We start from the raw sequence: 13,394 nt of genomic DNA on the forward strand, positions 1-13,394 counted from the left end.
CTTGCCCCGTTTCCTCACACCTCTGGGGAAGCATCGTGCTGTGAATTGATGTTTTTGGGGGAAGAATCATGTCAGGGAGAAAAGAGTGGGATAGAAGAGAAGGCCCGTGATCAGAATATGATGCACACAAGGAAGAATGCCAGGAAGGACATAGAAACAGAACACTGCAGGGTTTGGGGGGGCAGCCTATAACAAGGGCACTTTATTTTCAAGCAGGCCTAGTGGCAAAGAAAAATAGGAGGAAGCAAGAAGTAAGGACTGTTCTGGGTCTATCAACCCACAGGTGGTTTTGTGGACATAGAAAGTAGTCTGCATGGGCCCCCAAGGGCAAGTGGCTGGCCAGGCGCCTTCCTCATGCATGTCACATTAGTCTTACCAGTTTAGTTTCTTCTTTAGCTTTTAGTGATCAGTTGGAACATGTAAGTGATCATATTGTGGCTCTGACCTCTCTCTGGCCAATTTAGCTTGTTTATTCTGGTGCTGATACCTTACGACCTAAGTGTGATTCAGGTCTTTAAGCTTTTTAAGGTGGGAACAGCCTGTCGTACTGGAGTAGCTTCTTACATAAGTATACATTATAACATTTGGAGATAAAGATCCCAGCTATGTATGGAGACAGTCTGCCACCACCCTTGGACACAATGCTCAGGGGTACGTATTAAAGATTAGACACGGTATCCACCCTCAAGAGCATTACATTTTTTTTTTAATTTTTTTTTTCAACCTTTATTTATTTTTGGGACAGAGAGAGACAGAGCATGAACGGGGGAGGGGCAGAGAGAGAGGGAGACATAGAATCGGAAACAGGCTCCAGGCTCTGAGCCATCAGCCCAGAGCCTGACGCGGGGCTCGAACTCACGGACCGCAAGATCGTGACCTGGCTGAAGTCGGACACTTAACCGACTGCGCCACCCAGGCGCCCCAAGAGCATTACATTTTAATTCGGGAATCCAGGGATATCAAAACAATCCACATATGTGTCAGCAAAAGTCATTAGATGGAATATAAGCGCGCTATGCCGTGGGAGGATACGGGGTAGACGGTAAGTTATGGTTTCCTGGAGCAGATGAAATGCAAAATAAAGCAAAAGTGTGATGCAGTGAGTTGGAAGTGAGAGAAGGTGTCTGTAGAGGATGGAGGAAAGAACACAGGGATATCAAGTATACGTCTAATTGCCATTGTGCAAAGGCCCTTATGAAATACTCCAGTTCTCTGGGCTTAGCCCTTTTTTTTTTTTTTTTTGCAGTTTTGTTGTTATGTTGTTGTTGTTGTTTTGCAAAATCAGGTTTTCTTTGCATCTTTCTTGTGGGCACAGCTTACGAATGGCATTGCTTCATTTCACCCTTGAGACCAAGAGTCACCTGAAGGACGGCAATGCCACCTACTTACCTTTCATTTCTGTCCTTCACAGCCATCCCAGCAGAAGTGGGGGGAGCTGCTGAGGTGGTCCCTGGAGGCTGATTCTCCCAGGTGTTATCATCTCTGTTTGATTTACCTATAGATGTGATGGCCTGTGATTAAAATGACTGTTAAAAATATTGTCCATACTCCTTTAGCTGCAGTTAAGGCTTTCTTAACCATCATTTTTGCACTTTTTGTGGAAAAATAATGTGCTATCACGTGTATCTTCTCAATTTGACTTTAAACTTCACAACAACCCTTGAAATAGAAGCGTTGCGACCCCCATGCCACAGTTGAGGGTGACTGAAGCACACGGGTTAAGTAGTGTGCCCACAATGCATGGCTAGTAAATGGCAGGATTTGAATTCCCATAGCCTGGCCTCAGGGCCAGACCTCAGTCATCATGGAACCCATCATGGAATTTATAGTCTACCAGCAAGGATGGGGTTTAGGTTCATGAGCTGCATGAAACTGTACGCAGAAGTGTGTATGCACATGCCCATGGACATTTTTCTGGGGAAAGGGTTTATAGCATTGATTAGATTGTCTAAGAGATGCGTCATCTTTGGAGAGAGGCAACAGCATATAATGATGCCCACCACTATAGTTCACTTCTATGTGTTCTCCGGGTGTTTATTGTACTCCTAGAGGAGACCAACCCTTTCCAACTTAAACCTCTAGCCTTTTCAATGTCTTTGAAACGTTGCGTCAGGTTCCATTTATTATGTGACTAATTCTGCCCAGACAATTGACTCCTATGACACTAATTACAAAATATTTCTACTTCTGACCCTTTTGTTTCTCTATCATCTGTGATACAGTGTGGACCCAGACACAGATGAAGGGAGCATAAAATTTGAGAATAAGGATTGTAATCGTAAAAGGTGCTGGTGCGCCTGGGAGGCTCGGTCAGCTTAAGGGTCCAACTCTTGATTTCAGCGAAGGTCATGATCTCACACTCGTGAGTTTGAGCCCCTCGTAGGGCTCTGCACTGAGAGTGTGGAGCCTGCTTGGGATTCTCCGTCTCCCCCCCTCTCTCTGCCTCTCTTCTGCTCGCACTCTCTCTCTCAAAAATAGATAAAATAAACATTTAAAAACTGTGCCATTTGGAATATTTTTATGCTTGGAAATAGTAGTTCCTCTCCTGGGAAGGCTGACACTTCATTTTACTTCCTGAAATGCACTGTGTGCAACAAGCACACGCGGTCTCTGTGGCGTGCCTCGTCCACGGCTGCCCTTCCTGTGCTGTTCATAGGGACTCAGCTCTGCCTTGCCCTTGTCTGGGCAACGAGAGCTTGAAAGCCATCCCGACATTCCATGGCGCAGGTGTCATCGCTCTAGAGTCTCAGCAGCGGACGACGTCCAGGAGCAGATTGCCTGAGACGGGTGGGAAGCACGAGGTAGGTGGCCAGCCGTGGAAAAGTGACAGTTTCATAGAGAGTCTGAAGATGGTTTAGGGCAGAGGAGTGACAGAAGCAAGGCGCTTCCCCTTCCCAAGCGAGGGTGTAATCCAGGCAGGGTGTGTGGCAGCCCTGGAGAGGACAAAGGGCTTCTGGGCACAAGAGGTCACCGGCTGTTTTGGGGTTGACACAGGCTAGTTCAAATCTCCAGGGCTTTTCTTTCTCCTTTTCTGTAGTATGTTGGGTGACTGTGTCAATGGATAACATAAACAAGCAGAGGGCGAAGAAGAAAAGGGCAAAAATCTGAGTTTGCATTTATAAGAAGTCAAGTGTGTATGGGAGAGCTCGAGAAAAGAGAGTTCAGCTAGTAGGTCTAACTAATCCCTGGTGCCTCGTCATCTGCTGTTACTTCTCTTCCCTTCCCTCTTTCCACCTCTAAGGAAAAACTGATATGTTAGTTAGCGAAAACCCAAAGGAGTCCTTAGACACTTGATGGTGACTGTCCTGTGCAGAGCCACCCGTGTAGAAGGTACAGGCTTCTGACAACAATGGATCCCAAGGTGCAGGCCCGGACTGTCACTGTCAGTTCCACTGCCTCTAATGATCCGAGCAAGTCTCGAGGACGGCCTGTATTCAAGAGGGCACACGGCCTCATCTCTGGTTCACCCCTGTTGCCTATTTCCAGAGCACATGCTAATGCTTGCTTACAGTTTACAATGCACGTTGGGGCACCTGGGTGGCTCAGTCGGTTGGACGTCCAACATTGGCTCAGGTCACAATCTCACGGTTCGTGGGTTCGAGCCCCGCGTCGGGCTCTGTGCTGACAACTCAGAGCCTGGAGCTGGCTTCCGATTCTGTGCCTCCCTCTCTTTCTCTCTCTGCCCCTCCCCACTCATGCTCTGTCTCTCTGTCTTAAAAATAAATCAAAACATTAAAAGAAATGTATAATGCACGTTTACACCATTATCTGACACGATCTGCAGGCACTTATAATCTTCACACAAGAAACCCACATCTCCAAGTGGGAAAGAGACTTGCCCCCTGTCCTCTCAGTAGTGACAGTAGGGCCAGAACGTGTCTCCTGACCTCTGGGCTCCATGTGCTATGGATGCAGCCCTTCAACAAGCCTTCATCCAGCTGGAGTCAATTTGATTTTTGGAAACGTCTGAAAGCTGTTCTTCGTCAGGGTTGGCTAAAAAATAAGTGGTTAGGTTACCGTTTTGGTCAGCATGAGAGGAGACCATGTTACTTATTCTCTTGCATAACTCATAAGCGGCTCCTGGGTATCTACCTGGGGCACGAGGGGGGTCCCCACGGGAGGTGTTCAAAGGGGGTGCAGGTTCCTCTGTCTGTGCTGTCTGTCACCCCTCATGAGTATTCTGCCTGGAGGTTTGCACTGGGGCTTTCTGGGGTTGCCGAGGCCTGCCAATGAACGGGGCTGGTCGGTCTCTGAAAGTCATTTCCAGATCCGCACTGGTAGACCCTGTGGCTACTGTATTGATTTGCTTTCTTCTCAAACTCCACTTCAGAGGAATGCTGGGAAGGAGGGAAGCTTTGAGACGAAAGCCTTTTATCTCTCAAATTTTTCTCTGTAAACGAGTCTCACCAGTTTTCTTTCACCCCTCGGTGCCCGGCTCTCCTAAATTACCCTCTGTCATCTCCACAATAGAAGCAAAACAGTTCCTTATATGCGATCCATTTATTAATAATTTCCATTTCCACGGCTCTCACAGTCTGCAGCACGGCTTCCGCCCCCGGGGCCGTGCTCATTTTCTTCCTTACTATTTCACGCACAGAGTTGTACGGTCATTCCCGTGATAGCAGTTTTTCACGTGGCCGACTTCAGCTGCTCACTTTTACAGGATCAGTTATTTTCAAACACTTCCTTGGAGCCTCAAGAGGATTCAGGCGTTGTTCGCAGCACAGCAGTTATTACGTGATTAAACAATGTGTCATTTGTTACTGCCCATGGAGAATGTTTTATAATTAAGGTAAGACTGATGCACGACTAGTTGCAGGAGTTGACATTTGGATATGCTGGCAAATGATCACCAGTGTGCCAACCAGTTATTCATTTACTCAGCGACGATTTCTTAAGTTTCTCCTTTGTCCTAAGCATGAGGGTTATAGTGTTGACAAGAGAGATGAGTCCCACGGAACTCAGTGGTCTGTATTCTGAAATGGTGAGTGGCCACTGCCTGAGATCTTGTGGTTTCTCGGAGTTTTCTGACAACAGTGAATACACGTCAGAAGTTGCTTGGTCAAGTGATGAAACCAAGACAATTTAGTGACAAGTTTGATGTTCTTTGTTCAAAAGAAAACAGCCCGTGGACGGGAGGAGCACGGTGCCTCACAAGCAGCCGCGGAGGACTCTGCAATCTTCCCGCGAGGTTTCGAGCAAGAGTGAGTGCAGAGGAGGCAATGTGGAGATGGGACAGTTGGCTAGGAGGTTGGGGATGTCCTTAGAAGGCCAGCAGGTCCTATTTTCTGGTGGAAGGTAGCGAGCTCAAGCTGAGCTGGAGGATTGTGATTGGTGTGATTGGTGACCGGTGTTTCCCAAGTGCAAGCCGCCTTAGGTTTAGATTTGTGACTTCGCCGGGGCAGCCTCCATTTTGTGGGTTCGGATCCGCAAATCAGTGCTACCCACCTTAAGGTGGTGTTAGGAGTCACAACCAGGAATGACACAATTTTAGACAGTCGAACGCAACAAATTGTTGGGAATGCCAGGAGTAGGGGAGTAAGAAAGGACCAGTGGGCTTAGGATTCAGCGCTTAGTTAAATAATGGTGTTTTAAGTGGTCATGCAATGAACACTTTATCATGACCGCCATTTCAGCCTAGACATTCTCTCTTCTGATCGTACAACAGATTGATGACATGGTGGCAGGAGGTGATTGGACATCGAGGGGACAATCAGCACCAACAGAGTGGTGAAGTCTTTACTCCGTATTGGGATGAGCCACCCACGGGGGCTCGCATTACTCATAGGCATTTATCTCAAACTGCCCATTCTCTGGTAGCTTTGTGCTTTCACACATCCTTAGTTTGACTGTAAGTTCCTTATGGACAAGAATCCTTTCTTCTGTATATCTCTCCACTCAATGCCTGTAACCATGCCCAACTGCCACGTGGGTTCCACTTGACTGAGGAGTTCATCGGTCCTTGGGAAACGTATCATAGAATTGTCTTACACAACCAAAATCACCCATAAAGAAAGTCCTTTTGAGATCTTTCTAATAACCATATGCTCTTGGGCAGGTTTCAGAGGTGTAAATCTTGTACAATTCTACATGCGTACAGATCAGGATTCTAAGATGTTAATAAGGATATACTGTAATCCTGGAGAAGCTGATTATCCCAATTTTATAAACAAAGAGAACAAAACTTCCTGACTTTCCCAAAGCCACATGTTTTATAAGTGTATGTAAAAGGGAAAAGCCAGCAAACGGCTTGGCTCGGTTTAGACAGGTCACTTACGTATTTCAGGTCATTAACCTTTCCTTCCCCTTACATTTTCTTAAATTATTCTCTATCATGAAAACAGCTAAGTCTTTAAGTCTTCAGAGGCATTGCATTTGAAATACATTATTAAGTCTCCAGAGTCAACAGGCGCCATCAGATGCTATCAGCAGTAATAATACTCCTCTAGGACCATCATAGGTGACAACCATGGGTCTTTTCAGCTTGAACCTTCTATTTACCAGTTCTGTCCCACTGAAGAGCAAAATGCCTGCTGATCATACTGGTAAAATGACCTTCTGCTATTTAAATTTATAAGATACAGGTTTTAATTGTATTCTACACTATTTAACTAAATAGTAGCGAAAACATCAACCATTTAAAAATTTTTATCAAAACAATAAATGTTTGTAACTTTAAGTTTTAGTTTATAACTTTAAGTAGAACTGAAAGACTTTCAGTGCAATATTTCAGTCCACTGCCCAGCCCCCTTACTTATCCCAGTACTTTGCCCCAGAGGCAACCAGCACCTTCATTTCTGGCCACTCTTCTGAGATTTACCACTATATTTCTAAGCAGTGTGCTTAATATGCTATATACTGATTTATGGATATTAGACCTGTTGACTTTTTATTCCGCCATTTGAGGGCTTAGTTCTTATGTAATCCCCACCATTCCTACCAAAACCTACAACCTTATAACGGAGTCATGGCTCCTATTTTGGTGAAATCAATATTGCTTCATTACATGATTTTAAACTACGGACGTAATCCCTTCTGGACCAAGGTGTGTTCTATGTTTACAGTTTCTTTCTCTTACAATTTCTTCCCCCCACCCCCAGTTCCCCCGCCGGGGCCATGGAGTAAATAATGATTGTGTTTCCCTCTGCTTAGCTTTCTATGTGTTTATTGTTCCATTTTTCCCCTGCTCTACCAACCAATCTGTCACATGGCCAGAACTAATTTTTTCCAACTCCCAGGCACAGCTCTGAACACTCGACCTGTTCCATTTGTTTCTTGGCGTCTTCACCCTTGCCCTGCTCCCATCTGGACTGGGTCCGGCCGGCTGCTGCCCAGCGGCCAGCCGGGGCCCTCTGCCTTTCCCCCAGGTCCGAGCTTCTGCTCTCTGGGTTCCATGTCTTCTTTCCTGCTGTATGTCCCCATTTGGCTGAAGTGCATCTTCTAGTAGCTTCCTGAGAAAGAGAACAGGGGGAATACACTTTTGTGTCTTTCTGTATAAAAAAAGCTTTATACTCGTCTCGTATGATGTCTTCATACACTCGATGTGCCATCCTTTGGCCCTCCTCCTTCCCTTCCCATTTCTTTGTTCTTAGGAGTTTACGCCTTTCTTCCCCCCTGTCATTTAATTGGCATGTAACACGGGGGCAGAGATGAATGCACATGTTTAGGCTTGTGTTAAGCAGAAGTCTCATAGTGTGTGTGTATTTAATGGACTCCTTGTTTCAATGCCGGTTCTCATTGAGTATTTATGCAGGGTACTGCATTTTGCAGAGTGAGCCCACCTCTGTGCCAGGCCGGCCCTGTTCGGTTGGCACTGTGGTGCACCCCTGAGAGCCAATGAAATGGAGAGTCATAGAAGTGAAATAACTTTCCCCAGACCACACAATTTAAAGGCCAGAGCTGAGGTTCGAAGGCAAATCTGAATCAAAGACTGCTCCCTTTCTGCCCACCTGCACCGATAGCCAAAGCCCCAGAGACAAGGCCCAGCATGGCCCTATATGGATTAGCCCCGGGAGGCGCCATGGCAGCGGGGGTGACTGAGATGGGCACTGCGGAAGAGGGGACGAATGAGGATGGCAAAGATAAATGGGCAGTGTAACTCCAGGCAGAGTGAGTCGCCGGGGCAGGTGGCTGGTGCCCCCTGGGGAACAGCAGGTAGCAACCTGGGGCGAGATCCAACCGCAGGAAGAAGGGGTTAGAGTCCGAGGCTCCACCCCCGTGACCCTAAGTGACCTTAGGCAACTTACTTCTCTAAGAATCTGCCTCGCTGCGAAGTGGGGGCCATAACAGTTTCTTCAAAGCGCTATTTGAAGGGTTAAATAATATGTTATATGTGAATGTTCATTGTGTTAACTTTAGAGCACTTAATAAATATAAAATATTCCTCTGATCAGCCTAGAAGGATCAATTATGATTATGAAAGGCCTTAAATTCCAACCTGATGAATCTTCTCATTTTTATAGGCAAAGGAGAAACGGAAAATACGTCTGATGGGGGAGTGGCAGTGTGGCGGATAAAGCGAACCTCTGCTAGGTAAGGTCTGGGCTTCCGGTGTGGGGTGCGGCGGCCCCTGGTTCTGCAAAGGGTGCCGCGTGGAGGCTGGACGCGCGCAGGCGCAGGCGGCGCACACTCTCCGCTGAGCGGTGTTCGTTCTCAGGAGGGAGCCCAGTGGAAAATTTTGAGCTGCGGTCAGAAACCATGTGTACGGTCTTGGAAACTGAAGATGTTCCTTTAAAAGAAAAATCACAGTGCTTTTTAAACTCAAATGACAGCATTGACCATTATCTGCTTTTCTCTCTTGCCAGCTCTAGAGTTTTCTTGGGATGTTATCAGGGCAAGTATCAGAACAATGCCCACTTCTGTTTTGTTTTTAACCTGAATTACAAATTACCAATCGGCAGATGTAGGCCAAGCAAGGAGGCTTCTTCTGCATTCTGGACTTTTCCAAAAATGTAGAGGCTCGGGGGTTGTTGTTGTTCTTTCTGCGCCCCCACCCCCCTTTTCCCCAGTGGAGGTACTTTTTGTGTTCTGTTTTTGAGGGCTCCTGAAGATTGTTTGAGAACTTGACTGCTGGGGCAGACCAGCACTGATGTTTTTTATTGCCAACTGTTATTCATTCTGCTGAGATTTCTAAAAGAATCAGACGAGCAAAAAAGCTAACCCCTCCAAAACAAACTCCAAAACCAAAACAAAATACACAGACAAACTCACAACTTTCTTACAGTTGCTTCTGAGAGGCAAGATTCTTCTGGTCACCATTATATTCCATGTAAAGCTTCAAGTTTTGATAGTGTAGTAAATATAGCCTGTATCTATTTTCGCTGTTGATGTGTTTTTCCTCTTGAGAGAGGGAATCGAGTGAAAATGAACATGGTTGGGGTCCCCTTATCTAGTGTACTTCTCAGGAGTCTGATGGGCTATGCATCTACTCTTTCCCCACGCTCCCTGAATGTGGTTCAGCCACTGCCCTTCTCTTTGCTTTCAGAATATCTTGCCCCTGACATATCATTGTGCTTATTGGTGATTTACGATCGACTGCTTTCCACTAACCGGTGGGCTTCTTGCGGGCAGCATCATGTGCTCCACAGCTTTCTAGCCAAATGCCGAGCAAGGATTGGTGCCCTGCGGGAGGCTGGAATCTATTTAAAATGAGGCCAGCATCAGCGGTACAAAGGCCACCCTCTGGCAGCCCAGGAAGAATGTGCTGTAATCAACATTCTGGGAAGACGAGACAAGAATGGAGAAGTCACCCACACCGGGAGCCCCAGGGAGCTTCGGGTCCCACTCCAGCACCAGGAGCTCATCTATTACACAGCACGGCAATCATAAACCGATTTTTATTCTGGGTGGGCGTGTGCGAGTTATACTTATCTCTTTCCCTCATCAGATTGTGATTTCCTGAAGGGCAGGGGCTACTCCTATTCAACTTTTTATCCCTACATCTAGCACCTAGAACTGTGTGATCACTCAGTGGTGACTGAGGTGAAGAGGGGAGGGAAGGAAAAAAGCGAGGACAGGAGAAAGGTCTGGGTGCTTGAGAAAGCCTCTCCTTTGCTTCAGAAGCTTGTTCTGGGGGCTTCTGGATTTTCGGTCCTTGGGGGCAGGCTGCGAGCTCTCACTGGCCCTTGGTGGTTCTTTCCAGGCTCCCCGTCAGCCTCACAGGGTTGTTGTAAACTGCTCTCGGAAAGGAGTCACAGGGAGCCCGTGCTAGGGTCACCCGTGCACTGAACACCCAGCTCATCCCAGTGGCTAGTTCAGAGTGGAAGATGGCAAAACGTTTTGATTTCACTTTGTTTAAAAGCAAGTTGTTCCTTTTCCTGACTTTTATATCCCAAGGCTAAGAAACAGTATAAAACAACTTTTAAAAATGTATTTCAATGTTATCCATTGTTCACTAAAAGAGGGTCATAAAGGGCACAAGATGAGAGGAGGCGCCGGGGCTCATGTGAGTCGCTTGCGGAACGCATTGGGAGAGCCCTTTCAAAAGATTTGATTTAGGAAGCAGGAAATGATTAAAACCGGATGGCTCTGATGAAAATTAGATTTAAAATTTTCATTAAATTTGCATAGTTGGATGTAATTTTACTTACGATCTCCCTTATATTCCCTGCATACAACATTCAAGACAGGTAAGGCCAGGTGAACACCTGTGCGCGTACGTATGGGTGTAGGTACGCACACATATTTTTAAATTATCGAGTCCGGATGAGAGTTTTTCTTACGACATACAGATGTACAACAGTGTATCCCCAGATATGTTTAATTCACTTTCATTACCAGCCCATCTCTTCGCCACATAATCGTCACACAGTGGTTCCAACAGGACACCTGAGCGTGGAACGCCGACCCAGCCTTTAAAACACAAGTTTCGGATTTGGTATTTTAGCAGGTGAAAGTTCAGTTTTTGGTTTTATCCTTAGAAGAGAGTACGTACATAGCATTTACTCCATTTTTGTAAGGTAAAGACCGATAAATCCCCAAAGGCCTTGGCATTTAGGACAAGGTTAATGCTTTATCCATAAATTTACTCCTTAAACTCTGTGATTCCTTGTATCCAAGTGAGATACCCTGTTGGCTGGACAATGGCCTATATCTTAAATATGCAGAGACCCTCCAGAACACACGGAGTGTGAAGGAACCATCGCGAATGGACAATTAGAAGTCCTAGCGAGTTTAGCCATCTCTGGGTGTCTAAATTAAGAATGCCAGGGTATGACTGACACCCGGGAGAGCCTCTGGACTTCTCTACGTGATGATTAGCCTTCACTTTATGGAGGCGTGACAACAACATAATAATAGCCACCGTTTATTTATCTACTCCTGAATGCTTACCATGTGAGGGCGAAAGCCTCGTTAATTCTTATCTTATTCAGTCCTCACAACAGTCCCGTGAAGTAGGTACTATCAGCATTCCATTGTGTAACAAACAAACTGAGGGTTAGAGACGTTAATTAACTTGTCCCAGGTCGGACGACTAAAAACGTTTGGGAGCCATTTTTTTGAATAAAATTCTAACAAAGTCTACGTTTTAAACCGTTGTAAAGTCTTCCTGGTAAGACACACGTCTGTGGGATCCCGTGATTTGTAGTTATTCATTTTGTGTATAGCTTGACGGAGAAAGTATCATTCTCGTTGCCTACACACAAAAGCTTCAAACTGATCCTTTAGGAGGTTGTGTGATTCCATTTAGTTGTTGATAAATGGAGTCCTGCGTTAGCAGGTAACATGGATCTTTTTCCTCGTTTACCTTCTGCTGAACTTTCTGAGAGACCGTCTCACTCAGAAGAGCTTTCAATCAGTCCCGTTTGTAATGAAATGCGAAAACAAAGCTTTGTTTTGGCGGGAACCAGGAAGTCGCGGGCTTGTGCGCTCCCGGTCCGCATCCGTATCGACGAGGAAACCGAGTTTCACGAGCTGCTGTGGGAGACGGTAAGATTTCCTAACTGAACAAAAAATTCTTTTGACTTTATGGACTCGCTCTAACTTGGCGCACGTGTGGCTACTTCAGTTTAAACTGGAATTCATTGAAATTAAATAAAAATAAAAATCCAGCCCCTCAGGCACCCTAGCCACATTGCGAGCGCCCAGTACCCTCCAGGGGCTGCCATATTGGAAAGCACGGACACGGAATATTTCCAGCCGCGCAGAGAGCTGGGCTGGACAGAGACGTCTGGATTATTTGGACTCCCGAGCACCAAGTTCCACAGTTAGCAAAGACCACTATTTTTTTCACCATGAAAAAGAGTTTTTTCCCCCACAACTAAACCACGTTGAAGTATAGTTACGCACAGGATGACGTTCGTTTTAGGTGTGCGACACGGCCATCTGACAAGTCTGTGTGTCAGGCCGTGTTCGCCACAAGTGTAGCTGCCATCTGTCGCCACACAACACTACGACGACACCGTCGGCTGTCCCCCACCCCGTGTCGCACCTCTGATCCCTCCGGCCTCCTCATTCCGCAAACGGAAGCCTGTGCCTCTACTTCCTTTCACCCGCTTTGCCCATCCCCCCACTCCCTCCCCTCTGGCAACCTTCACTCTGGCCTCCGAACGGATGGATCCGACAGCTACTTCCGGAAGTAAGGGTGCCTTGGGATGCGGAAGCCGAAGCGGAACCGCCCATCCGTGAAGTGAGACTACTTTGGGCTCCGCTGCCTGTGTCTCAGGGCTGCCAGTTGCGTTTCTTTTCATCACTGAGAGGAGAGGACGTTCCGCGTGGTGCCTAGTAAAGCAGCGCAGACAGTAAACAGCAGCTCACAGGCTGCGCCTGCCAGCCTCTCTCGGGTGTTCCGCCTAGGGGGGGATTACACCACCTGCCACGGCCTGGGTGGTCCAGTGCAGCGCGTCGCCAGCAACCTGCCCGCACCGCCAGCACCAGGAAAGGCAGGGCATTCCTCTCCCTCTGCCTCTTTGCCTCGTCGACTGTTCACCGAACGCGGGGGACGCTTTCTCTGGATTTATTCACGATCGCGCTCTGATTCGCCGCCTCTCAACCGTTTCCACGCAGGAATACAAAGTAGGAGTCTGTGATTGGGAAGGACGGCACATGGCGTGGGGACACAAGCCCCGCTGAGCCACAGTACCAGCCACACACACACACACACACACACACACACACACGCAGCTGCAGCGGCCACGGGGACCAGCGGCATGTGCCGTCCCTGCTGGAAGTGGCCCAGGGAGGCTCGGGCTGTGTTCCTGAAGCTCCAACACCCCAACTAACACACAGACTTTTCTGTGAGTGTGAGAACTGTGAATTCACTTTGAATCTTTAGAATTAATTTTAGGCGCGCCTGGGTGGCTCAGCGGGTTAAGCCTCCGACTGTAGACTTCAGCTCAGGTCATGATCCCACCCCTGGTGAGTTGAGCCCCTTAGGGAGCCCCACACCGAGCTCT

At 47.2% G+C, this 13,394-nt stretch overlaps 1 protein-coding gene across 1 annotated transcript in view; it reads right to left on the reverse strand.

The window, feature by feature from the left end:
• Positions 1 to 7,217: 7,217 nt before the first annotated feature.
• Positions 7,218 to 13,394, reverse strand: part of LOC125174050 (uncharacterized) — an 80,352-nt gene continuing 74,175 nt past the window's right edge. The window contains exons 4-6 of the mRNA XM_047873830.1: positions 12,812 to 12,920; positions 12,531 to 12,720; positions 7,218 to 7,451 (exon numbers count right to left, since the gene is read on the reverse strand). Coding sequence (XP_047729786.1) covers positions 7,218 to 7,451; positions 12,531 to 12,720; positions 12,812 to 12,920 — 533 coding nt within the window. The remainder of the gene's footprint in view (positions 7,452 to 12,530; positions 12,721 to 12,811; positions 12,921 to 13,394) is intronic.

The sequence above is a fragment of the Prionailurus viverrinus genome, chromosome A1 (assembly GCF_022837055.1).
Source record: "Prionailurus viverrinus isolate Anna chromosome A1, UM_Priviv_1.0, whole genome shotgun sequence".
Taxonomy (NCBI): Eukaryota; Metazoa; Chordata; class Mammalia; order Carnivora; family Felidae; genus Prionailurus; species Prionailurus viverrinus.